Raw genomic sequence first — 27870 nt, forward strand, 5'->3', positions numbered from 1 at the left:
CCCACTAGTTTAGAAGAACTTTCAGATGCTCTTCCTCCAATGGGGTCTGTGCCAGTGTTTAAAATGGGTGGACTTCAACTCCCAGTATTCTTCTGGAAATGGGTAATTCTGGGAGTTGAAGTCCACATCACTTAAAGTTGCGAAGGTTGAGAAACACTGGGCTATGCCCTTGTCTGACAGCAACATGCCCCTGGATTCTGCACAGGACAAAGTTTGTGCAAAAGAATTCATGGGCACAAGACTGGCATCAGGACTCAAAGTAGGATCAGAGCATTTCAGCCTCCCCAGGACAAACTATAGCAGGCCTCAAAGTGACAGTTTTGGGAAAACAGGACTTTACCATCGAGCAAGAGGTTGCTGAACTGACAGACATTGGAGGGTCCCAACAAACACAATGGGTTTTTGACCCATTACAATTGTTCATGGATAAGATGCTGGTCATCTGTCTCACATGTAACCCGCCTATGTGCATAACCAACCTGTATTCTCCTTGTTCCCCCCAATTTGATTCTTGCATCAATCTAGCCATTCTATGCAACTGAGGAAGTGAGTTGCAGCTCACAAAAACGTAATGTTTTTAATAAAATGTGTTAGTCAGAAATGGTGCTACTAGACTCCTGATTTTTTGCACTAGCACAGCTGTCCTACAATGTCTAGTCCAATCAAAGGGAAAGGCAGGTAAGGGAACAGGTTGCTGACCTTGTACAGGTTGCTAGTGGAAGTGATTACCTGCAATTAAGTTCATTTTCTTCTTTTTTCTGGGTTTTTTTTCCTTCTTTTATTGCTTCACCCACAAGAGCAGGAAGGGAATGTTTGGGAAATGGAGCATTTCGGTGTGGGTTGTGAAACTCTGGACAACCGCCTGGGGTAACAGAGAGAGCAGCTCAAATGTGGTAGGTAGAAAGTAAAATCTCAGCCTGTAGCCCTGGGTGGCATCCTATATGTTTCCAAAGGTAACAATAAATTTACTGAAGGAAAGGTTTAGTTTGCATTGCTTGTTTTAAATCTTAGTACTTTCTAGTTTATTGCTATTTTTGTAAGAAAATAGATAGCTTGCCCACTCTTTTAATGGCACTGGGTAGCTTTCAAACGTCCCCAAAAGCAACACTAAATAAATATAAAACATGATACCTAAAATAGCAGCCTTGAAAGGCTTGGGAACATAGTCTTCCTTTTGAGCACTCCCCTAAATTTTGATCACTGTTCCTTCTCCCTTTCCAGTCCTGTTTCGGAGGAATGAAAATGCGATACAGAGTAAGAGGCTGCTATTTCACCCTCTGACCAACAGGCGCCACTGCTCTCTTTCCATGTCTCCTTGGAGAGTCTATGGTGCCCCCCCCCACAGCCAAGAGGGAAGTGACGAAACGGAGCTTCCGGTTTGTGGCGCGCCGCACTGCCCTCTTTCTCTCCGAAGTGCGATGGCGGCGAGCAGCGTTGCGTCCGTAGCGACTCCCCTCCTGTCTCTGGACCCGGAGCGGCAGCGCGAGTTCCAGGCTGAGGTGCAGCGGGTGCGCAAGGCGGCCGCCAAGGTAAGAAGCCGAGGGAGCGGGGTGGTTTCTCTCGGCACGCGGTGGGAGCGGAACTTCCAACGCCCGTTTGCTCTTTCCCTCATTTTACCGCCCAGAATCCGAAGGTGAGGCCTGGTGTCGTTTACGTGGGTCACATCCCGAGAGGCCTCTACGAGCCGCAGCTCACGCAGTACTTCAGCCAGTTTGGGACAGTGACTCGGGTTCGTCTTTCGAGGAGTAAAAAGGTAAGGTCCATTTCGATTATTATTATTCGTATATAACTCAAGGCGGTGAACGTGACCAATGAATGAGGGAGGATTCGGTTTTCTGAATCTGGAGCTATATCGTCATGCTTACCTGTTGTCAAGTATTAAATACTGGAAGCCAACAATTGGTGTTAATTTTCCGATTTGGGTAACTTTGGAATGACACCTTTGGTTGGAGGAACAGCATTAGGATTTAAATACACTAAAATTCTGGTATCTCTGGAAACAATCACATCAGTTAGAAACTTATGGAATGGAATGTCTAATAAAAAACGATTCCTGTTTCCCATGCTAAATTGATGTTATGGGGAAACCCAACTTTAAAAATAGGGGAAAAGATGGTGATATGGAAAAATTGGATGGAAGTGGGGATATTGACCTTGGACCAGCTGATAGATGACGAAGGTGAATTTTTAATATGCACTGTGTTGAGCGATAAATATCAACTGTCAGATGTAACTCAATGGCTATATTTACATTTACAATATTTGTTAACAACCTTGTTTGGATCAGCAGCATTTTCAGCTTCTGAGACACCTGAGATACTAGAACAACTTGTTAAATCCTTTCAAACTAAAAAAATCTACTATTAGGCTTTATAGATATTTGGTATCAAATTATCAATTTGATATTTCAATGCTAAGAAAGGGGTGGAATAAAGAATTAGTGGTTCCTATATTGTCTGGAGAATGGAAGGGTGTCTTAACTTCTTTAGCAAGAGTGTCAGTAGGCCTCAAATTACCTCATATACAACAAAAAATAATATTTAGAATTTCTTGGACTCAATTACATTTGTATAAAAAAGGACAGCATTTTGTTGGAGATGTAATAAGGATAATGCTTCTTTAAAACGTGATTTTACAATGTCCCATACTTACTAAATTTTGGGAGAAGGTAGTGGATTATATAAATATGATTGTGCAACGAAAGCTAACATTTTCAGAGGATAATATTCTCTTGAACTACGTACCTAGTACATGGAATTTGACATCTGGACAATGTAAATGGATTCTCTCTGCTCTTACTATGGCCAAAAGACTGATATTGCAAGATTGGAAAGATAAATGTATGGCCCCTTTTACTCAATGGATTGAAGACCTGATTGTACTTGCCATCTATGAGCAGATTGCCTGTAGATGTAGACTTTGTATGGACAAGTATAAAGAAATATGGGACTCATTCATACAAATACAATAGGTTAAAAAAACATGATAGTTATATGTGTATTATAAATATATGCGTACTTGAATAATTTTGGCATTAGGTAAGTATATACAGAATTGTAACTTGTTAGTGTTAAAATTATATAACATATTTTTCTTTATTTTTTCTTTGTATTTTTTCACTTTTTAAAGCACTTTTTATGTTTTTTTTGATAATCTGTATATTTCTATCATAATTATCTTCGTGTTTTGTTTTTTTCTCTTTGTCATTATTTTTAAAACAATATAAATAATACATGTGGCAAACATACCTAATGCCTCCTCTTATTTTCCCCACAACCTGTGAGGTGGGTTGGGCTGAGAGAGTGACTGGCCCAAAGTCACCCAGCCAGCTCTCATGCCTAAGGGAGGCCTAGAACTCAGAGACCATGTCTCCTGGTTTCTAGGCCAGCACCTTCACCATTCCACCAAACTGGTGCATGCTCTCTCTCTCTGTGGTGGGTAGCTATCCCACCTTTCCGTGGGAAGCTCAAGACAACTGACCTGGGAGACCTTTACCAATTTTTTTCCTCCACAACAACCCTGTGGGATAGGTAGGGGTTGAGAGAGAGTGACTGGTCCAGGGTTACCCAAAGAGTTTCCATGGCTAAAGGGGGGATTGATTTATTAAATTTATATAGCTGCCCGTTTCATGTAGGTGACTCTGGGTGGTGCACACAATTAAGTAGAAACCAAAATCCATCAGAACAATTAAAATAAAACCATTAAAACAATCAGAACAATTAAAAACTATAGATCGAAAACAAAAAACATGGGAGAGTGCATTCAGAACCCTGTATACCATTTTGAACCATATAGCCATTTTGCAGTTTTGAGGCTGATTCTGGTCTAGCCCCCTAATCTTCTTTTCCAGCTGCATTCCTCCTTACGTGACAATACATTTTTGGGCTGGAAGCTGCCACGGGTCCCTTTGTTTTTTGTGACTAACATGATGCTGCTTATTGCATGGCATTTTTCTGTACAGTATTGAAAACATGGATTGGGTTCGTCCTTGAAATGATTTGGCAGACATCCTCCTGATCAGTCAGGCTCTGTAGCTGTTCACAATGAACATTTTCTGTTGCATTATTTCAAAAAATAGCTGAAAACAAAACTGCATATACAAAAAACATACTAATTTTAATTATTTAACTTTCATGAGGCTTCCCTGTCTTTCACAAAGTCAACGCATATTGATGGAAAGTAAAAGCATTTTGCATTTTGCAGCTTAGAAGTCCTTTTTTGGCTTAAGATTGTCATTGTGTGATTTTGGGTCAGTTGTCTCTGCCCAGTGTACTGCACAGGGATGTTGTAAGACAAATGGGAAGTGCTTTATATTCTGCCTTGAGCTGCTGAAGAAGCAGAAATATATCTAATAATGGTAATAGCAAAACAAAAACAAAAAAACTTCACTTACATTTATAAAAGCATTGTAATTTTTTCCCATTTTTACATCCTTCTCTTTAATAGACAGGAGGTAGCAAAGGTTATGCTTTTGTGGAATTTGAATTTGATGAAATTGCAAAGATAGCCGCAGATACAATGAACAATTATCTCCTCCGTGAAAAACTCTTGAAATGTGAGTATACCCATTTGTCAAAGGTGGCAGTTCCATGAGGGAGTCAGTTTGGTGAAAATTCTTCCACTGAACCTCCCTATTAACCCCTTTTTCCCTTCCAAGTTCTCGTTCTCTCATCTACTTTTTTCCTATTCTGTGTGTCACTCAGAATTTGCAGTTGCTCTTTTTTGCAAGACTGCAGCCATGAAATTAAAAGATGCTTGCTCCTTGGGAGGAAAGCTATGGAAAACTTAGACAGCATATTAAAAAGCAGAGACATCACCTTGCTGACAAAGATCCGCATAATCAAAGCTATGGTCTTTCCAGTACTAATGTATGGCTGTTAGAGCTGGACCATAATGAAGGCTGAGCGCTGAAGAATTGGTGCCTTTGAACTGTGGTGCTGGAGAAGACTCTTAAGAGTCCTCTGGACTGCTAGGAGGTCAAACCAGTCAATCTTAAAGGAAATCAACCCTGACTGCTCATTGGAAGGATTGATAATGAAGCTCAAGCTCAGATACTTTGGTCACCTAATGCAAAGAGAGGACTCTTTGGAAAAGACCCTGATGCTGGGAAAGATTGAAGGCAAAAGGAGAAGGGGACAGCAGAGGATGAGATGGTTAGATAGCATCACTGAAGCAATGAGCATGAAACTGAGCCAACTCAGGGAGGCAGTGAAGGACAGGAAGGCCTGGCGCAATATGGTTCATGAGGTCATGAAGAGTCGGACACGACTTAACGGCTGAACAAAAATTGCCATTCCCTGATATATTCTGCCTACCTAGTTCGTGTGATGAGGGAGCACCTGCTGAAGAACCCCTCCTATCACAGAAAGTGATGGTGAGGGAACATGACAGCAGGTGTTCTCTGTGGAGACTCCTTTCCTTTGGAACAGCCTGCCCCACAAGGTGTGGGTGGCTTCCACTCATGGCCTTCTGAAGAGTAGTAACAACTTGACTGTTTTTGGAAGGCCTTTGGGAAATGAGTGTATGGGTATCAGCACCAGAATGGCTACGGTTAATCTGTATTATATATTAATAATGTTAGTATATTTTAGGCCTGTCCATTGCTTAGTCCTTTGGGATCGAGGCCCTCAATACATTTTATAAATAAATAAATAATGCAATGCACATAAACCTTTTGCATTGCGATTAGGAATGGCTGCAGCTGCATTCTCCATTACATTGTCTGCTTTGAAATGTAATCCAAACCCCCAATGTGTGTGTGTGTTTTTTAACTGCTTAACCAACAGTCTGCAGTAGATTATATTCAATTTGCCTTGGTGGTTAGGTTTGAAAAAAGGACAGGATAAATACCGTTCTTGCCCAGAGTTGACAGAGGAAGAGAGCTGAACACCACGCAGCATTTAAACCAGGCTTGTTCTTGCAGAAGTGTTTTATTGAAAGCGTCTGGCAGTGGCTGAAGTTTGTACAGATGCTTGGGAGCAACAGTAGATGAATTTATTTCTTTATGGAATTTATACACCCCTTCAATCCAGCCTGGCTGTACATGTTTACTAGGGCAATAATACAAAATTAAAATTAGAAAAATGTAATGCAATATAATAATAATGCAGCATGAAAGTAACACTGTTTATTTCACCAATTTGTATCACGAGTGTCTTTGGGCAGTGAACAAGATTAAAGTAAATTAAAAGCAATTACAACCAAAAATTAAAATACATAGCATATATGCAAGAGAGAGACTTGATGCATAACAGAAGGGGAAGCAATGAACCTGCATGTTTTTTTTTTTTTGGTCAAAGCCATAATGGACTGGATAAAAGGAGGATATTTGTACTGCTGTTTAAAATATTTTTGGAGAGCACAAGTAAGATGGAAGTCTTTAAGATGGCCTTGCTTGGTTTTTCACGGTTCCTATTTCCTTGATTGCATGTTACAGGCGAGTTTATACCATCAGAAAAAGTGCATGAAAACCTCTTCGAAGGTTCTGAGCGAAGGTTCAAAAGGCCATCGCATCCAGCAGTAAAACGCTATAACCGGAATCGAACAGCACAGGAGAAAGAAAAGATGGCACAGCGGTTGTTGAAAAAGGAAACAAAGTTGCGAAAAAGACTTGCTGAGAAAGGAATAGATTATGATTTCCCTGGGTTTGTAAGTGAATGTTCTTTTTTCTGGATAATACTATAATGAGAAGAATGAGGTACAAACATGATTACTGCATATTGACTGCAAATTTAAATGCCTTAAGTTAGAATACAAAGGTTATATTGTCGTCAAACAAAAGGTTGGCAGCCAGTTACAACTTTCTTAAAAAGACACCTGTGTCACGCATATGTTTGCAAAGAAATGTTAGTCTTTGCTCTTTATGCATTCAGGTGAAATCTTAAAAATAAGTTATCACGCCCTCCTGTCTTGTTTCCCATGGCAAGGAGTTAGTCACTTCCAGATGAACAGATAGAACTGGTTTATAAAATAGAGACAATAAAAAAATGTAGGAGGGGGGGAGAATAGAACACACCCCTCCAGCAGCCAACACTCAGATAAGCAGGCATCAATACCAGATAAACAGGCAGAAAACAATAATCAAGATACTACCAAGGAGGAAACCACACCCCTACCAAAACTGGCAGGGTAAGCCATTATATATCCAGGCCAGAAGCCCCATCCCCTTTCGCACTGATGATGTTACCTAGTTGGGTAATGAAACCTCTGCAAACAAGCAACCAAGCTCAGAGAACCCCAAGGACTCCACAGGGCGTTTGTTTTCTGTTCTTATTTGTTTTACGTGTTTGAAGAAGGCCAACGAGTATGTAAATATGTCTTGCATAAACCCCTCACAAACATGACGTGTGAACTGGCTGTGGTATCCTAGTGACAACTCCTAACTGGGAATCAAATTTAGGGTTTTATATTCCTCTATTTCTAGCACTTTCATCCTATTTTGGTGAGAACCATTTATACTGAGTTTCACGCCTTCAAGGCAAATTCAATATGCTAACTGTTTTAAAGATTATTAGTTAACATGTTTATTTTTAAAGTTGAATTACAAGGTGATCTTAATGCTAAGACTCTCTTTCTTAGGCTGCTCAGATGCCTCTGATAAAGAAAAAGAAGATTTCAAAATCAGTTTCTAACAAGAATGCATCAGTGGATGATGAAGTAAGTTTTGGGTTTTGAAATCTTCTGAATTACGATGGGCCTTCTATTTGAGGGAGGGAAAATGTATTGGAGTATAGTCACAAATGTTAGTATATCAGTGAGTGTTTCCTTGAATGGAAGGTCTTTACACTGACCTTCATGCCTGTGGGGGTTCTTTTGAGAAACGGTACAGACCACCAACAGTGAGACTGTTGTTACTTTGCCTGTGCTTTCAGGGAGGCTTTTATACTATAAAAAGGTTAACAAAGTTGCCTGTTTCCTAACCTCTGCCTTAACATTTATCACTAAATCTATGCTACATAGATTATTATACTAATGTGATGCCTATGTGTTTATCTAATTCCTAAACAGTTCTATGAATAGTTCTGTTCTTCGTTGCCTTTAGTCACCTTTGAGTTAGTTGGCTTCTGTTGCTGTCAGCTGCTGTTCTGAACTGCTACTGAATTGTTGGCTTTGCAATTTCTCGGTTTGGAGGAAGGAGGGAGGTGCTTTAAAAGCTGCTGGCTGGAGGCTCTCAGCATCTCTGCCAGGGTGGTGAGGCTGCTGGGTTCTGCTTCCCTTTTCAGCTTTTCAGCTGTTGGTTTGCTGAAGCCCAAGCTTGCTCCTCCTTCACCATCAGTTGCCTGCTAAGCTGACAGCTGCTCTACTCCCTCAGCTGCAAATGCTTCCTCTCTGCTTTCCCACAGGACATAAATCTTCCTCCTACACACCCACACTTGAGTGCAGTGTATCTCAACCTTAGCAGTTGAATTCTGAGAGTTGACGTCCACTCAACTTAAAGTTGCCAAGGTTGAGGAACGCTGCTCTAGTGCTAGCAGTGTTTCCCTTTCATAATTGGAAACCAAGGGTGACCCAGTGCTCTTCAGGTTGCCTTAAAGTCCCAGGGGAGTAAACATAGGGAAAGAAATGCTCATGCTGGCCGCTGGAAGGCTTTCCTTCCACAGTGCCATCTTAAGATGAGTATTTTTCCTGTGTGTTCAGAGGGAAACAGACAGGTCACTTCATCCCATTGCATTATTTCCCATCTCTGTGCTGTGTCATTTCCAGGTTATGTGGACTTAGTCATGGAAAAGAGGATAATAAAGTTACCATACTGAATTAAATTTAGAATATTTATGGGAAATTGTTCTCAGTATTTTCTTCAGAAAATAACTGGGGAGAGGTTATCAATGTTTTTGTCTTGTCATCTCCAAATTAGAACAGGTAGAAAGCTTTCCCGTTTCAGTCACTGCCAACAAATATTTCAGCTTTTTGTGAAAGCACACTTTTTAATAATTAACCCACAGCGGTTCTGCTTAATTTAATAATTTTCTTCTCTACCTGTCCAGGATCCCACTCCAGTGTGTACACCAACAGTTCTTGAACGCCGACAATCTCAGCCGGAAGACAGTGAAGATAAAGAAATAACTTTCAAACTACCACCTGCGAGTGCAAAATCTGCCCTACAAAAAAGCAAAACAGCAAAATTACAGAGAAAAACAGCTGGAAAGAAAAAAAAAATGTAAACCTTAACAATTTCTTTATCACAAGGGCATTTTTATTTAATACACAAGATGTTTCTCAGTTCTAGGGATAAGTCCTATGTAGTTTCAGTATGTTACTCCCCTTTTCTACTGTCAAATTGGCATCCTGTTCTGGATATTCTGCCGAAATCTTCCAGATTGACTGCAGTTTGGCAGAAGCAACATTCTGAATGTTTTTGTTATGTAGAAATCCCAGAGTAATTTTATGGGTGAGGAGGGCAAGACTGGTGCATGTCAGCTCTTCCGTCCTTTAGAAACAAATATATATAATGTCGCTTCCTCTGCACAGCTTGTGCACCAGTTTATCAGTGGTTGCAGCAGCTCCCAGCACAGCACATTTCACCAGTTCACTGTTCATCCCAGGATCCCCCCTTCCCTCCAGTGCCACTAGTGTTCTAAGAAGACACATTCCACTGACCCATCTACTCAGTAACTTTCTTCCTCCATTGGCTCTTCTCACCACCACCAGTGACCCACCTAAGCTTTGATATTCAGAACAAACACATCTCATAATTAAACATGGGCTCTACTGCTACAGAAATATTTTTAGATACTGCCAGTTTTGAGGTTTTTAACCCTGTAAAATGGAACTACTTGATACCAAAGGTATCAGAAATGTTGCCACAGATGTCTACAAGGAAAGTTTGAACTGTGGGTGAACGTCCATGAGAGAGAAAAAATACGGGATATTGGAGAAAACGTTTTCTAACTGTAACTCAAATTCCAAATAAATTGAATCAAAATCAAAAGCCTTGAATGATGTGCATTAGAACTGTATTAACTATAGATTTCAGTTTGGCTAATTGGTCATGTATGCAAACAAGACATGTCCAGTGTAGTTGGTCAGCCTTCCTCAACCCAGTGCGCCAGCTGGAGGCTGTGGAAAGCAAAAATTGGAGAAGGCTGTATTGGATCATTGCTATTCTGTGTCAGTAATACTGCTTTGCCTTGAATCCAGAGTGAACTGGAATTCATCACCAGAAAAGCAGGTAAGAATTCAGGACACAAAGATCTGCATCTTATACCACTGCAGGCATCCATGCCAGGTTTTGTTTGTTTTTTAATCCTTATTTCAAACATTTCAATAGTCATTAACCATTGAGGGGGCAAAGTGAATATTATCACACAATTCAAAAAAGTGTGTATTAATAGTTTATTACATTTAAACAATTGGCATTGAATAGCTTTCTTCGATTGTAACATGGTTTGCCTTCTAGGACCATTGGAATAACTTGTATTGATGGTCAAAACAAACCATTTTATTCCCATCATCTCGTGTTCCCTGGATTGGTGACCATCCAGATAGCTGTTCTTCATAGCTATGTTGAGATCGCTGTAAGGAAGTACCAGGTGAGGTTTGGAAATGCTGAATTTGAATGAAGGCGTCTCCAGATCAGTTTTTTGTTCTGCTAATGACTAGCGAGATGTGTATAGGAGTCCACTGCAGGACCAGAGTCCAGTGACCTGACCTCACCTCTGCTTTGCTTCCAGGCTGGTGGTATTTAGAGCTATAGATGTTAAAGGTAATAAATATTTACTGATACAATCAAATTTAAATTTAATGGCACATTGGGGTCATAATAGTGGCATTTTCCATTAAATTAAAAAGCCCATTACTTCTAAATGCAGGTACTTTGCCTAATTGGGTACAAGATGTGTTTACGTCATTTGAGTAATTATGCAAATGACGTCAGTTTTCTAGAGTGCTGCTAACAAATTGGTCTGGGTAATCAACTTTTTACTATGCAAAGCTTTTTTTCTCTCCCCAAATTACCTGGGAATTGGGAGGAATCAGTCGCTGCTGAGAGGAATATACCTGTTAAAAACCAGTAAATGGGAGCAATTTCAAATAGCTGCCCACATCACTGTTGAAAAGCCCAAGGGCCACTGAAGACTGCCTGCCTGCTCAGTTGTAGCCAGGGGTATGCAACATGAAGCCCGGGGATGCCTTCCAGATGCCAACCAGGAGATCAACTGAAGTTGATAGAAGTTGATAGGTCCTGATGCCCAAAATGAGGGTGGGTGTGGCTTTTCAGGCTAGTTTGCCAGGGTTGTGCAACCTACTAAACCCTGAAGTAATCACACAGGCCAGCTCAGACAGCCCACCAGGCTACACTTCAGTTGGCTAATTTGTAATAAATGGTGCCATTCGAACCCAATTTGAGTTGTTTTTGTTTGCTTGCCATGGATCACAAGCTGCCTGATAAGTTGCTGAGCCTACCTATAACTGGCTGTCCTCAAGAACGAAAAGACTCTTCCAGACCATGTACCAGAACATATGGCATACCCAGGTAACACACCAGCACCCTACAAGTTTCGAAAACAAGTCAAATGCCATGCTCCCCCCCCCCTTTTTTTAAGCTTCCTAATGCAATCAGCAGCCCCTGCGTTTTCTGGCCATCTTTCATCCAAGTGCTAACCAAGTTTATCCATGCTTGCTTTTATCAAGATCACCAGTACTGCCTTATATGGCTCTTCAACTGATTTTCACATTATTTTCAAAGAAAATACATTTTTTAAAGTGGCTTTGCTGTTACTTTACCTTCAGGTTTAGTTATCTGCAGCACCGGCATGAAAGAAGGCCATTTACATGTGTATGTTGGAGCAACAAATAAGGATATGAATAGCCTTAATTCCACACTTCACCATGTTCGCGCCCATTCCTCAATTTTCCTTTTTTCCTTGCAAAAACTGGCCAGATAAATGTTTTGGAGAGGCTGCTTTGATGAGTTGAAATAGAGGATGGTCAGCACTAGAGGGCAGATTTATTCCGGTTAAAAGAAGACATCCCACCCCCTGCCCCCATGAAGGGAGCATCTTGTCCTGCCATAGAGAGATTAAGCAGTAAAACATTCAAAGAAAGATCCTGGAAAAGAATGAATTCCAGTGTCTGGGTGAGGAGGAGAGAAAGACACAGGGAAATAAAAGGCACTTCTGCAGCATGAAGAATATTGGCTAGGCTGTAGTAAGTTAAGTCTCTGAGTCACTTTTGATTCCTGGTAATTTCATGGAGCCGTTTATGCAATTTGCATGATATGACATGGAAGTGGTTTCCATTTTTTGGTATTTGCTAGTCTAGCCTACTTCCCAGTTGATCCAAGTATTAACTAGAGCCAACCTTCCTTGACTTTCCAGATCTAGAGCTGCCACACTAAACATAGGATCTATCAGCATAAAAAAGGATTAGATTCATCATGGTTTTGCTCCATCCCATCAAATTCAGCATACCCACAGGAACTTTATATCCGCTTATTCATTAAAGCTGTGCAGATCTGTGCCCTTTCTGAATTGAGTTTGCTGTCCTGATTTCCTTCAAGGTTTCTAGCAATGTTTTTATGGTACAGAAACTTTTGAAGCTGTGATTTCATTGCAAGAGGATCTGGCTTGCTAAAGAAATTATTCCAAGTAAGAACATAAACATTGAAATGAGGGCATGGCTATGTCTGTTCAGATATTGGCTAAAAACTCATTTTCAGCCCCAAGAAATTTGGGGGGGGGGGCTGTCCCTTTGAGTCAGTGTTGACTTCTGGCACTTGCCTGGACTAGTCCCTGCAGTTTTCTTGGCAACATTTTTTAGAAGTGACTTGCCATTGTGTTCTTCTTAGGGCAGAGAGAGAGGGACTGGCCCAAGGTCACCCAGCTGGCTTCATGCCTAAAGCAGGACTAGAGCTCACCATTTCCCAGTTTCTAGCTTGCTGCCTTAACCACTACACCAGACTGGCTCTCAGATGAACATCAGATAAATGTTATTCCCATTGGAAATTCCAAATAAAAGACATTTGATAAAAATTGGGATTCTCAAGTGAGTTGCTGATGCAACTGAGAAAAAATTAAGCCATGATAGCTCTCAAAAGATTCTTGATACAGAATTACCAATAGAATATAGCAAGACATCACTTACTCAATTGGGTCACAGTAAATTTTATTTCAGACCAACATTATATTTGGACCAATTTATGAATAATACATTTTGGAGCCCTTTATGCCAGCGTTTCTCAACCTTGGGAACTTTAAGATGTGTGGACTCCAACTCCCAGAATTCCCAAACTGGGGAATTCTGGGAGTTGGAGTCCACACATCTTAAAGTTCCCAAGGTTGAGAAACACTGAGCTACACAGAGCTAGCTAGCTAGACTGAGGTTGAGAAACACTGCCTTACAGGACTGGGGTTGAATATCTTCTGTCAGCGGTGTTGGAGGGTAAATACTACAAAATGTGCTACGCTGAAAGTCATTGTCCTTGTAAAGATGAGAGCCCTGAATCACAGGATCACATCCTGTTTTTCTGTGATTTTTACCAAGACCCTTGCAATGACATCTCTTCTTAATCCATTTGCAAGTCAGACAGAAGAATTCTACATGCAACTCCTCTGGATGGATAAAGATCCCACGGGAACACTTGCTGTTGCAAAGTTTGTATTTGTAGCCTGTAGAATTTGTGTGTTGTTGATAGCGTGATTACTGGCCCTTTTACCATGCGTGCTATATTGTACTTTGTATTATATGCTGTACTTTGTTTTATTCAGGCTGGTTCTGTGACCCATAATAAAGTTTGATTGCTTGATTGCAAGAGGATCATGGCAGTTAAATTTTGTGATATTCTTTGTGTGCCTGTGAGTGCATGCCGTGTTCATTCACCTAAAGATGCAGCAGGTGCATTTCCACAACATAAACTTGAGCAGGGTCAACTGAGGTTAGTTTTTTGTGATTTGTTATTTTGTGAAACCCCAGCCTCTTTGACAGCTTATGGTTCAGTGTAGTGTGTGAACTTAGAAAATGGGTTAATAAAACCAGTTAAACATGTTTTGTGAATACAACCACTGAATCATAAACTAAGGTCTGAGTTATTTGTGTGGCCCTTGGTTACAGTGTTACAGTTTTAATCTGTTTATGTGTGTGTTATTGTATTGTTTTAATGTATTGTGAGTCACCCAGCATCACATGAGTGAGACTGGATGGCTGTATAAGTTGTTTAGATAAAGAAATAACCACACTGAATGAATACACTGAGTTTCAAATTAGCCAATCTCAGTTTACCTAATTTTGCATAAACCTGCCTACTCTGAATCTGTGAGATCTTGCTTTCTTGGTTGGGAGCTGGGGTAAGAAGGTTGACTACAAGATTTCTTTAACCATATTTTTACCAATAAGCCATAATTATCTGAGATGGAAAACATACTAAGTGTATTTAACCAAGTAACACTACAGCTTAGCAAGATATGTGAATCTAGTCAACATTTAAGCTGACCCTTTCTACTGTCTGCTTAGATCTTATTTATTGAGCAAGTCATAATTTGGGGGATTTACACAACCAATTCCCTAACTATGGTTTACAAATCATAATTGTTGGGTTCAGAGAAACAATAAGCTAAACCCAAACAAACCAGATCATTTGCAACCTTGTCAATGTCTTACTTTTGTGCTAAAGAAAGGATTTACAGTCTTCCATTTTTGCAACTTCACTATCCTTTAATTGGCTTCATTTAATGTATGATAGCTATTTAAAAGGTTTTGATTCACAAGACCTCATGTCTCATTATATAACACTTGTCTTCTTAAATTGCATAAAGGCTTTCCTCATCAGCCAGGGTGGCCAGGACAGTTTCTTGTTCTGACATATATGGTAACAAATCATGGTTTAGAACAGGACTTGAACCAGATCACTGGTTGCAATGATTTAGAGTCTTGATTGAACATGGAGGAAATGTCTCTTCTCCGCACTGAAATGAAGCCTGTTTAATTGACCGTGCACCTAAAAACACCAACTTCAAAGGCTCAAAAGCTTTTAGCTCGGGCATTGATAATGAATTCTGATGGGCAGAGAGGACTTTGTTTCATTTCTGAGCAAAAATTTAATAGCGGAAAAGTTGATGTCATGAGACTTCAATTAATCAGTGACACAGTTTCTGCCAAAAAAGTATACTAGGATGCATCGTTTAGTACAGAGCGATTATCAACAATTAAAGTCCACAGCACTTCCCAGTAGAACAGTTGACTCAAAACTACAGTGAAGTAGCACTTCATCTTTGCTTGCAGATTTGTTTTCATGCGTTTGCTAGGCTACCAAAATAAAAGGAAGTTCATTTCTAATAAGATTTTCCCATTTGTGGAGATTGGTATTGACCACCATTACAAATACTTCCCTTGTGATCTTCAGAAAACAAGATTTACCCCCAAGAGTGTCCACAGGGGGTCAAAAAAGTCAAGATCGTAGCTACAGCCATGCGATTGAAGCCCCCCATCACGTCATATATAAAAATGGGTGGGGCTTCAATCACATGTTTGTAGCAGCCATCTTGATGTTTAGATACCCCTGTGAACAGCCCTGCTACCCCTCTGCTTTAAGAGACTGAAAATAAATTCCTTCAGAAGTACTGGAAAGAAATACCCAGCATTATTTTTTTTTAAAGTGAAAACAAAGCTTGCTTTGAAACTTTTTCTACTAGGAATCCTTCCAGAAGAAATAAATCAAAAATATCACAATTCATTAAGATATATACTGACAGCTGGGAGGACAAATTTAGCCCAACGTTGGAAAAGAGATATCAGACTGGGAAACCAAACTTGGGGAATACACAGCAATGGCAAAATTAACCATACACATTCATAGCAGAAATTTGACTAAGTTTAACCAAGAAGGGCTTCTTTATATATATATATATATATATTCTTTATATATTACATGTCAAACCACAAGGCAAACTCAGAGTACGGTTTTTAAGGGGGAAATATTTGATGTAAAGATAGTAACCAGAAGCCACAAAGAAGCAAATCATGGTGTGGTTTAGCACAATGTGGGAACCGAGTCACACTCTATTAATTTTTCTGTGTTTGTGGCTTAGCGTGCTGTGTGAACCATGCTCAGTGTGTTGTCAGAACTCCTCTGCAGTGTAATGATAACTAGGCATGGAACAAATTGTGTTTCCTGCAGTAGATGGAAGAGATCGTAAGATGAATGTAGTTACAGAAATTAAGTTGGGAATTTGCTATTCCCAACTACGTAGTGTATTATAGCCATGTTCTGCTTATCTACATGTTATTTAGGTTTTCTTCACCAGCAGGGAAGGACAGAATATAGGTGTCATCTGCTCGTAACCTATTCTTAAAAATAGGTTTATGGAGAACTTGATAGGCTACCATTTATGGATGCTTCAGGCTGCACTTGTCACAAGTTGCTTAGGGCTACCAGTTCTGGACTGCACAAATCCAGATATTCACTAGATTAGTGTTTCTCACTCTTGACAACTTTAAGATATGTGGACTTCAACTCCCAGAATTCCCCATCCACACATCTTAAAGTTGCCAAGGGTGAGAAACATGCACTAGACTGCAAGCAAAGAGAGTTTTCTTCTTGAGCCATCCAGTGGCCAGCTGAAACCTTGCACCTCCGATCTGGTAGCCCTGCTCCTAATACTTTTTGCCTATGTTCTCTGGAAGAGCAAGAATATTTTGTTTCACAATACTAGCAAGTTCCTTTCAACATCACACTTTCTGGATATTGACAAATAATCTTTGTGCTTTCAGAATGGGGAGAACAACTGTTTCCTTTTTCAGGAGAAGAGCTCTTCTGTTCCAGGACAGCAAATGCCAAACATATTTGTTAATATATCCTAATAGTAAGAATAGTTGTCCAGAACCAGTTATCCAGAGAGGTGGTGGATTCCCCTACTCTGGATATGTTCAACCCACGGTTAGATAGCTAGACCATCTAATTAGGATTCCTGCCCTAGAAGGCTGCACTCCACAGCCATTCCCAACTTTATGGTTATGTCACACCTTGTGCATTTGGCAGCTCACCAAAACTCTTAACTGATGTTCTCTGGTAGCTGGGGTTGAAGATCTACTTGGGGAGATAGGAAAGAAGTCACTGAGCCTAACAGACCCTGACAGGTTTCATGAATTGATCTAATTGGTGAAAATAAGCCAACTCAGGTTACAGTTGGCAGTAGATGAACCACTCAGCTTCAAAGCCACCATCCATCATACAAGAAGCCCATTAATTTGTGAGAAGGGTTTGAAACCAACAGGTTTGAGTCATTCTGGATATAAGAGGCACTTTCTCCTTTACTCAAAACATGGGCAAGCAACTGCTCCATGTGGCTTAATTCTGGTTTGCAATAAGGAGTCTTAACCAGCTGAACTGCCCCTGCCAGAAGTGAGCCTAAGAAACAGGTTCAGCTGGGTAAAATCTGGACAACTGTGATTTCCTACCAAGCATGGCCAAGGGAGCCTAACACAATACTCTTGAAAACTGATTACATTTCTAGCCATTGCCACTTGTGACAGCAGCAACACCCACATTTTGTGTTGTGTAAGGGAGCAGTTGTTTTTCTCAGTCCTGAAATCTCACATTTGATATTAAGGGATGACTTATCCACATTTTCCATACCTTGTATGATTTTATAAGCCTCTATGCTGGCTGGGGAATTCTGGGAGTTGAAGTCCACACATCTTAAAGTTGCCAAGGTTGAGAAACACTGCTCTGCCCTGTCTTTGCTCCAAGCTTGTCTTTGAAGATTGGGTGTAATTTCATACCAACCATACCGAGTCCTGACTCTGCATTCAGTCCATAGTTTCCACACTGGGACTGATTCTGAACCTGATTAAGCATCAGGTCTAATTTTTGGACCTCCTTCCATGTACCCCATCCATCCTGAAGAAGAGCTCTGGAGAGCTCCTAGACTTGTACATTTTTGGCGCTACCCTGGTTAATCCTCATAAGGTGACTTTTGAGTTATAGACTTGGGATTTTTCAACATTGCTTAAATGAAGAAGTTTTTTTCCTCCTTCCTTCCAAGTTGGGACTGAGACTTAGAGCACTTGCTGGAACAGTACCACCAGTCTCAGGAGATAAGAACAGACTCAAACATCATTAGCAGACATAGACATTTATTCCCATTGCAACAAATGAGCGCATTAGAATTTAATTGAAGCTCACAATTTTGTGACCCAGCAAAGCTGATTGCAGCCCTCAAGAGTCTGGAAAAGCATTCTGGTTTTGCTGCCTGTTCAAAAATGTAAAAAATAAGGGGGGGGGGAGAATCTAAAACTTAACTGACCATATTAATGATTGCTGGACTACGTTTCCCCTTGGCTGGTCCATAGTTTTCTCAGGTCTATTTCACCTCCCCCCCCCCCCACACCTTCTCTCTATACTCCCTTTAACACATGTTGAATCAGTGGTGGAGCAAAATGCGTAAACATCAAGTTGCAGGGGGGGGGGTGTTTCAAAAATATGCAGGAAAAAGCAAAAATCAGCCAGCTCTACCGCATTAGCGCTCTGCTATTTAAGAACTGCAGAGCATTAAGCAGCATTGCTTAGGTTATTACTGGGAACTCACAATCTATTTTGCTCCACTTAAACGTTTGATGATCTCTATGACCACTTTGCTTTTTACATTAACAAAACTCTTGGGCTTCACTGGGACGTGAATCACTTCTCCCTCCCATCCATATATTTATGGAAATTGAAAGTCCTTCATACTTATGGAAGCCGTGTGGTGTCCGTAGGAGTGCTATTTCTTAGAATTATCTATAATTCATGGTGTTTCCTTCCCCACTTGCTGCTGCTGTTAGGTTAATTGCAATAGGATTGCTGCTGGTGAGTCCACTAATCAACTTTGCTGAGGAGTGTCATGCAGGAAGATGCCAGAGAGATTTTGAAGCCCAACAGTGCAGGGGACAAAGCTGGGCAAGATGCAGCTAGAAGGAGCTAGAAGAAGTAGATGAGCTACTTTTCTGACCTCCATAAAACCTTAAACTCTCATAATTCTGGATATTGTGATTAAATGTTTGTTCAGGGAGACTCAGTGCCTTTGGGGGGAAAAACATAATGGCCCTTATTTCCACCTGGTAGTAGTGAAGGGAAGCTCTATTATTAGCCTTTTTTGTGGTAGGTACTAGAAAGACATTTGGGGCTAAAGGCATATGTATTTATCATTATTAAATCTAAAGGAAATGAAATTGACTGCTGAAACTTTTCAACATTTGGAAAATTATTGTGGAAGTAACACTGTTTGAATATGGTGTAAATATGTCACCAGCAGGTTTCAACACTAGTTCAACTATCATTTTTATATCCTGCTTTTAAAAAAAGGAATGAATATACATTTGTATATCCCATCATTTATCCAATATGGGATTCAAAGTGGAATTAATAAGAATTCCAAAGGTTCACTTTCTGGGTACTAATCAGATATTATAGTTTCTCCTCTGGGTTGCATTATGTGCTTCAGATTTATATAATCAATATAATACACTGAAGCCTATTAACAAAAATAAAACTTTATTTAATAGGCTGGAGTGTATTAGATCTGTCCTTTTAAAACAAGATTTGCATGGAATCTTGAATTTGTTTTAAGGTCCTATAGGATATATTTTATTTAGACATACCCATGAATTCTACTTGCAATTAGGTTTATCCCCATTAATTACTGAATCAAATCAGCTGGAGAAGGACCCTGTTGAAAACTCCAGATTTGTACTACAAGATTATAGTCTTGTAAATTCTCTGGGTTGGGTAGGGTTACCAGATATCTGAACAGGCAAAGGACAACACAGACAATTGGAAAGGAGGACGAATGGGGGACAAGGAGAACACACTAACTATTTAACTTTCTTGGCATCTGCAACAAAAATTAAAAAATATTTTTTAGAAGATTTAAGAATTTTTTAGAAAAAATCTAAAAAAAAAAAAAAAAGGACTTAGACCTACATGTATATAAAATTACTTTTTCCAGCATCAGAAAGATTGGTTTTTTAGTCACAAGAATGTTCTAGCACCAGTTAGGAGGCAAAAGCCTTCAGCATGTAACTGATTAAGGTCTTGTCAGTTTCAGGCAGCAGGCAAGCTGGCACTAATCAACTAATTAAGGCAATGCTTCTCAACCTTGGGAACTTTAAGATGTGTGGACTTCAAGAAGTTCACACATCTTAAAGTTCCCAAGGTTGAGAAACTCTGCATTAAGGTCACAGAGCAGAGCTGTTTACCTGGGGGTTAGCGCTTATTAGGGAAGCCCTGGACGACAGAAAAAAACTGCTCAGGAAGAGATAGTTTGTTAGATACTAAAAAAGCCAGACAATATTTGATTTTAAGGCTATGCTTGCTGGACAGAGGACATGAGGACAAAAAGGCAGACGTGTCCTCTTTTTGTGGAACATCTGGTAACCCTAGGATTCAGACAATGCTAGAAGGCCTCACTTCGAAAAGACTAAAAATTCAGCCCCCAAATGTGGTTGTTCAGAGGAAATGAGAAATGTTTCTCTGGACACCTACAGTATCTAATATCATAGTCCCAAAGCTGGAGAGGGCTTTGACGCTGGCCTGGTTGAATGTCTTCCTTTCTACACGACCATTTGGCAGATATCAAATATTTCTTTTGCTCAGAATATCTGTCGTTAGGAGATTGGAGAAATAGACAGCTGGCAGGTCACATCCTCGTATGTTACTCCTCTACCGGAATATTTAAGTTATCCCGTTGATTTTGTTGTGTATTTTAACAAATTTGCTAAGCAGACTGGTCCAATGTTATGTACTTCACCTTTTCATAGGTCCACATTCAGGTAGAGTGGCTAAGTTCCTGTACTTGTATGGTAAGGAAGCAGAGATAATGTTGGCAGAGGAATGCAAGAACCATTAGCAGAACTGTTAGGTTAGGGTTAGGGTTAGGGTTAGGGTTAGGGTTAAGGAGAAATAAGACAGCTCAGCCCCGGGAAAAGCAGAAGTGTGAGAAAGAGACTCAAAGTAACCCCCCTTTGATTTTGCACGGTATAAGCCGGAGGCCAAGGGAAACTCTGGCAAGATTCAAGTTTCTGTTATTATACCCTTCAGCAAGAAAATAGAGTCCCTGTAATCTTTGGGGTATCTGTTTCCTGTTGAAGGGCTGATGGCAGCTAATCAAAATGAACTAATCAAAATGAACAAAATGTAGACTACTGCAATATGCTCTACATGGGGCTACCCTTGAAGAGTATCCGGAAGCTTCAGCTGGTCCAGAATGCGGCCGCACAAGCAATTTTTGGGGCCCGAAGAAGGACCTATATAACATGGCTGGTGTGGGTCTTCCGGGCTGTGTGGCCGTGTTCTTGAAGTTTTGTTTCCTAACGTTTTGCCAGCACCTGTGACCGGCACCTTCAGAGTGCAGGACCACAGACAGGAGCAGTTCTCTCTGTGCCCAGGGTGATGTGACCCTTTTGTGGGTATTTATAGAGATCTGAGGGGGGGGAGGGAAGGGGGGGATTGTGTGTGTGTGTGTGGGGGGGTTGGGTTACTGAGTGGCTGCTTGTTTTGGTGTCAGAATCTGTGTGTATCTTCCTGGGGATCAGGCAGGTTTTTTTCTTCTATTGAATTGTTAATGAGGGCCTGCTGGGGGTGATTAGCAAGTTCATTGTGTGAACTGTTCACATGTCCTGGTGGTTGAGCTGAGTTCGTTGACCTTTTGCAGGCTGTATTTTTCAGGATTGGTAGCCAGGTTTTGTTGATTTTTAGACTCTCCTCTTTTTTATTGAAACTGTGCTGGTGTTTGTGAATCTCAATGGCTTCCCGGTATAGCCTGGTATAGTGGCTGTTGGTGTTGTCCAGTATCTCTGTGTTTTCATATAGGATTTTGTGTCCAGTGTGCTTGAGAGCATGTTCAGCTACTGCAGATTTTTCTGGTTGCTGTAGTCTGCAGTGCCTTTCGTGTTCTTTTATCCTGGTATGGATGCTGCGTTTTGTGGTCCCGATGTATACTTGCCTGCAACTGCATGGTATGCGGTATACTCCTGCGGCGGTGAGGGGATCCCTTTTGTCTTTTGCTGATTTTAGCACTTCTTGTACTTTTCTGGTGGGTCTGAAGATTGTTTGGAAACTGTGTTTTTCCATCAGTTTTCCCATGCGGTCTGTGACCCCTTTGATATAGGGCAGAAATACTTTGTTGGTGGGTGGCTGTTTTTCTTCTTCAGTCGCATGTTGCTTTCTTGGTTTGATGGCTCTTTTTATTTCATTTTTGGAGTAGCCATTCGCTTGTAGGACCCAATTAAGGTGGTTAAGTTCAGAGTTTAGGAATTGGGTTTCGCAGATCCGATTGGCACGATCCATGAGGGTTTTGATAATGCCTCTTTTCTGACGTGGGTGGTGGTTGGAGTTTTTGTGTAGGTACCGGTCTGTGTGGGTGGGTTTTCTGTAGACTGTGTGTCCTAATTTGAGGTCTGGTTTGCATATGACCAACGTGTCTAGGAATGGAAGTTGGCCGTCCACTTCTTTTTCCATGGTGAATTGTATATTGGGGTGGACGCTGTTTAGGTGGTTCAGGAACTTCTCTAGGTCTTCTTCATCCTGACTCCAAATTGCAAAGGTGTCATCCACAAATCGGAACCAGACTGTTGGGGTAACGGGTGCGGTTTCTAAAGCCCGTTTTTCAAAATGTTCCATGCTCCTGTCTGTGCTCCTGCACTCTGAAGATGCCGGTCACAGGTGCTGGCGAAACGTTAGGAAACAAAACTTCAAGAACACGGCCACACAGCCCGGAAGACCCACACCAGCCATCGTATGCCGGCCGTGAAAGCCTTCGACGACCTATATAACACCTCTGCTCCATGAGCTGCATTGGGTACCGGTTTGCTTCCGGGTCCAATTCAAGGTGTTGGTTATCACTTTTAAAGCCCTACATGGCATGGGGCCAGGTTACCTGAAGGACCGTCTTGGCCCCACGATTTCAACCCGTCCCACCCGATCTCTCAGAGAGGGCATGCTCCGGATCCCCGCGGTAAAAGAACTTCAATTAGCGGGGTCCAGAAGGCGGGCCTTCTCTGCTGTGGCCCCCACCCTTTGGAATATCTTGCCCCTGGAGGTGAGACAGGCCCCCTCACTCCAGGCCTTTTGGAGGGATTTGAAGACCTGGCTCTGCCATTTGGCCTGGGGCGGGGAGGGAGGATATCAGAAATGGGGTTGGCTGGTCCCTTAGCGGCCTGGTGTGGCCCCTATCGGCCTCTTGGGTTTTTTAGCCTTTTTATCTTTGTAATGTCTGGTTTTTATAACTTTTAATTATGTATTTTTGATTTTAGTTTGTTGTAAGCCGCCCAGAGTCCCCCGTTGTGGGGAGATGGGCAGGGACAAGTCTATTAAATAAATAAATAAATAAATAAATAAAATTTACTTGCTTTGGTAGGTCTTGAGGTAACTCAACATTAGCAGAATCTTCAGAGTGTAGTTAGGATGCCAAGAGGTTTATGTATAAAACACATACCGTGGAAAACGCATACCACTTTGAAAGTGGATTCTTAGTGAGGCTTACTTTGCTTAGATAGTCAAACACAGGCCTGGTTCACACGCTGCCTTGCTTTGTTTAACCATGGTTTATCAGATAAGCTGCAATTAGACTTATATAACAGGGTAATCCATAAATGAGAGCCAGTTTGGTGTAGAGGTCAAAGGCTCTGAGTTCTAGATCGGCCTTAGGCACAAAGCCAGCTGGTGACCTTGGGCCAGTCACACTCTTTAAGCCTAGGAAGAAGAAGACTATTTCTGAAAATGTTGCCAAGAAAACTACAGGGACTCATCCAGACAGTTTCCAGGAGTCAAGCCTGATTCCAAGGTGCACACATGCACACACATAAAATCACAAGAATCTGGTAACACCTTTTTCGACTAACAAATTTTATTAAAAGCCATAAGCTTTCATGCAGCTCACGTCATCAGATGTGAGGAAGCACGATGCTACCAAATGTCTCCTGCTTTTTTGCCACTATAGGTAACACAGCTCTTAACCTACCACACACACACAATCCATAAATGGGTTTATAGCCCCCATAGCTGGATTTACACATTGCATAAAACCAAAAGGCGATTGGTCTTTGCCATAGCTATATGAATCCAGTGACAATTTTAAACAAAGATTGTCAACTGGCTGAAACAGAGCGTTGAGCTTTTGTTTAGAAATGAAAATATTATTATTTAAACTGATGTGAAATCAAAAGAAAAAACACAGAAAATTGTTGTAAGAAATAGATGAAGAGTGTAGCTTGCTCTGGCTCAAATCCATCATACCCAATAAGATGTACTTCTGGATAAATGAGAGCCAGCTGGGTGTAGTGGTTAAGGCCTCAGGCTAGAAAGCAGGAGACGGTGAGTTCTAGTCCTGCCTTAGGGCATGAAAGCCAGATGGGTGACTTTGGGCCAGTCACTCTCTTTCAGCCCAGTTCACTTCACAGGGTTGTTGTTGTAGGGAAAATAGGAGGAGGAAGGAATATTAGGTATGTTTGCCACCTTGAGTTATTTGTAAAAATAATGAAGGCAGGATTTAAAAAAATGTAGACAGGACTGTGCTTTAAGACTCCATTAGGAGCATAACATCACTGACAGCAGACACCACTACTGCAACTTTGCAGCTAATCCATGTGATTGTCCATCTACGGCAGTGTGCCTTAAAAAACCCCTCCCCACATACTGATTTCTGTATACCAAATCTCTGCTCAGAAGAAAGCCTGACATTTCTATGGTCCTTTTTCCAGCTAACTAGCCACGTTGGCCATTCTTGTCTAAGACATCCTTTTGCTTTATTGATACCCTGTTGCTGAGGTTCTTGGGGAACAAATTTGATAATCAAGAAGCCACACATGTGTTTTTAACATTGCTGTGCAAGCTGTATAGTTCCCACTCTGCTATTTTTCCTTCTCCCAGACACAGAGCAAATCAGCAGCTACCTGGTTCTCCGTTGCCATCTGTTTTAGCTACATTACCGCATGAGAATGACCTTAGGGATTAACTTGGATTTTCCCTGAGAAATCTGTATGCACCATAATCAAGCTATTAGGACTATCAACCCATCGTCCTTCTTTCAACCCTGAAGCCACTGCTGGGGGGACCAATATGAGCTTGGGGTAAATGCAATGAGGGAGCATCATAATATTGACTCCAATTTTCCTCCCTCCAGAGAGAAAGAGAAAAGACCCAGGATCAAGACATGACACAGCCATAATCCCGAAGCCAAGTTGTTTTGGCACCCCGATAGAAAAATCACCCCAACTGCTTTCCTTGTCATTGACATTCCTCGCAACGCTCTCCTACAAGGGTAGAAGCTCTCTAGAGAACATTTGGGATCCCACTGTCTGCATACACATGACTCACATTACAAAGGCAGGACCCCATGTGAGCAGGGGCATCCATGGGGCAGAGGTCAAAAAAGTCAAGATCGCAGGCACAGTTGCACGGTCATAACCTTATGGAGGCCTTCCTCCCTGAACTGCCTCCCAACTTCCTCTTCTTTGCTCTGTTGCAGCAACAGCTGCTGCTATCAATTTCCACAAAGGCGGTCTTTCTTCAAAGTCTAGTGACCCTCCGGTCCTTCACTAACAGCCATTGGAGTTTGCTGAAAAAAGATATCTCTAGAAACTGAGCATGGCCACAGCCACAACAGTAGGAACAGGATATCAGGCTGTGCTAAAATCTGCCTTGTCATTTTACCAGAGTTTTCTCCTTGAGTAGAAGAGGCTTCTGTTTTTCTACCTTATTCTCAGGGCACTTGAGTATTTATTTTGATTTTCTCTTGGCGGTGTTTTTCAGGATCAGTGCCAGAGGGTGTGACTGTTCATCCTGTTTTCTAGTATACTTCTTTCCTGAAGCCTTCCTTAATGCCCATGCTTCCCAATCTGAAAATGTCCAACAGCGGGCATTCCTTCATGAAATATTTTCCTGTGATTTGATTGCAGCACAAGAAACCCTACAGGCTGCTGAGGAGGCTGTTGTGCCTTTCATTACAGTGAAAGTAGGGTTTCTCAACCTTAGCAACTTTAAGATGTGTGGACTTCAACTCCCAGAATTCCCCAGCCAGCCATCTGTTGGTCAGAAATAACTGCTGTATGTCCTCTCTCATTTTCACCCTAAAACATAGACCCCTTCCCTCTCTCCAGAAGAGAGGAAATGCAAATGGCCAATGTCTTCTTTGTTTCTTGGTGTAGCATTTAAGCTAGGATATGATGGCTGGCTGGGGAATTCTGGGAGTTGAAGTCTACACATCTTAAAGCTACCAAGGCTGAGAAATACTGCTGTAATGAGATAAGCACAAGGACACTGCGCTCCATCACAAGAATCCCATCCAAAATCTCTTCTCTGAAAGAAAAACCAACAGTCTCCCATCCGACTGAATTATAACTGTTAGAAAAGAAGCATACAGGAGGTTAAGAAGGCAGGCTGGAAAAACAGGAAGGCTGCAAGCCAAAGAGAAAATGGCTTGCGACTCAGGTGTGTGTGTGTCTGTGTGTGTGTGAAAGAGAATGAGGGTGTGTGTACCTGAGTGAGGGTGTGTGTACATATATGTATGAGTAGGAATGTGCACAGCTGTGACTGTAGCCGTAATAAACAGCCCATCACTGATGTTGCCTCCAGAATAACGAACAGCAGCAATGCAAAGATTGTCCACCTTTAAGGGTATGGAGAGTTGAGGCTGACATTTTTATCTTGCTTTCCCTGGGCTAATTCAGAAGCAGCACAGCAACAGTGTGATCTGTTAGGAGTAGGAAAATGGGCCATTGATATGCGAGTTGCAGTGCATCTGCAAGCTATTTTTAGCGTCAGATATAGCTTAAAATAGCAACAGAGCAGTTCAGTTCCTTTTCCATCACGCTCCCTAAAGTCTACAGATTAAAAGAAAAGGAAAAAATCACCCTGCCATGATCACAGATGGTGCTCAGAAGAAGAATAAAAACAGAATAAAGGTTATGACAGTGTTAAAGTGTCTTTGTTAGAAATGGTAGAGTTTGCTTTTCGGTAAGGGTGGGGATGTGTGCAGGCACTTCGACCCACCCGCCCATAGACATCTGGGGATTTGGGGAGGGGGTTACATCTGATTATGAGCCTTACCAGATGACCCACCATTTCATCAACTGATCTAATGATTACAATGAAACCGGGTTGGAGGACGTGATTTTAGATACAGGTAGTCCCCGGGTTAAGAACACCCAGATTACAGAACAGATCCATAGTTAAGAACAGAGACTACTGTAGCAAAATTTGAGTTAAATGCACAGTGATTCGAGTTAAATACACAATGGTTTGAGTTTATTACACAATACTACAATAATACTGTTCTGGCTTACATGCAAATTTGACTTAAGGACAGACCTTGGGAACGGAACTTATTCTTAAAGTGGGGACTACCTGTATTATAATGCAAGGGAAACATACCTTCTTCTCTTGCTTGGGAACTGCGGTGCCCCCATAGAATCAAGAATCAAACACATCTGTCTCTTCCTGACCCACAGATGAGCCCAGAGGGTATCTCAGCCAACCAGTGGTCATCTGTTGGTCAGAAATAACTGCTGTATGTCCTCTCTCGTTTTCACCCTAAAACATAGACCCCTTCCCTCTCTCCAGAAGAGAGGAAATGCAAACGGCCAGTGTCTTCTTTGTTTCTTGGTGCAGCATTTAAGCTAGGATATGATGGTCCTGCTTCAAGACTCCCTTTTGCCTTGCATGTCCTGCTTCCAAATAGCAACTGGGAAGCGAGATAAGTCAGGCAACCCTTCCCCAGCAACACGGATGGCCCAGCAAGATGACAGAGTGACGCATGAGCACCTCTGCAGCACCCTTGTCATTTGTCCGTGGAAGCAGGACTGATGACAACAGAATGGCTCGGTAGAATCTGCAAAGAGAAAGAGAGAAAGAGAAACCCTCTATATATGGACTGATTGGAATATAAGTGCATCCATTCTGTCCCC

The 27870-nt window shown here is 41.4% G+C and overlaps 1 protein-coding gene and 1 long non-coding RNA gene across 2 annotated transcripts; one reads left to right on the top strand and one right to left on the bottom strand.

Annotated features, from left to right (window-relative positions):
- The first annotated feature begins 1368 nt into the window (after nucleotides 1-1368).
- On the top strand, nucleotides 1369-9928 carry NIFK (nucleolar protein interacting with the FHA domain of MKI67). Its single transcript, XM_015891524.3, has 6 exons — nucleotides 1369-1529; nucleotides 1625-1753; nucleotides 4447-4555; nucleotides 6437-6648; nucleotides 7579-7656; nucleotides 8985-9928. The coding sequence occupies exons 1-6, from the start codon at nucleotides 1419-1421 to the stop codon at nucleotides 9159-9161; spliced, it is 816 nt and encodes a 271-aa protein (XP_015747010.1). The 5' UTR covers nucleotides 1369-1418; the 3' UTR covers nucleotides 9162-9928.
- Nucleotides 6540-27722, bottom strand: LOC148213536 (uncharacterized). The gene is made up of 3 exons (XR_015794314.1): nucleotides 27338-27722; nucleotides 8977-9098; nucleotides 6540-6678 (listed from the first exon to the last, which is right to left on the bottom strand). It is a non-coding gene; the product is annotated as an uncharacterized LOC148213536 (long non-coding RNA).
- Nucleotides 27723-27870: the final 148 nt, after the last annotated feature.

This window comes from Python bivittatus, unplaced genomic scaffold (genome assembly GCF_059951505.1).
Source record: "Python bivittatus isolate LINGU-HERP-01145 unplaced genomic scaffold, Pbiv_v1 ctg000980_np1212, whole genome shotgun sequence".
NCBI classification, from domain to species: Eukaryota; Metazoa; Chordata; class Lepidosauria; order Squamata; family Pythonidae; genus Python; species Python bivittatus.

Coding starts and splice junctions, on each gene's coding strand:
- NIFK (XM_015891524.3), top strand. CDS start 1,419: ATGGCGGCGAGCAGCGTTGCGTCCGTAGCGACTCCCCTCCTGTCTCTG. Junction 1,530..1,624: donor TGCGCAAGGCGGCCGCCAAG/GTAAGAAGCCGA, acceptor TTTACCGCCCAG/AATCCGAAGGTGAGGCCTGG. Junction 7,657..8,984: donor ATGCATCAGTGGATGATGAA/GTAAGTTTTGGG, acceptor CTACCTGTCCAG/GATCCCACTCCAGTGTGTAC.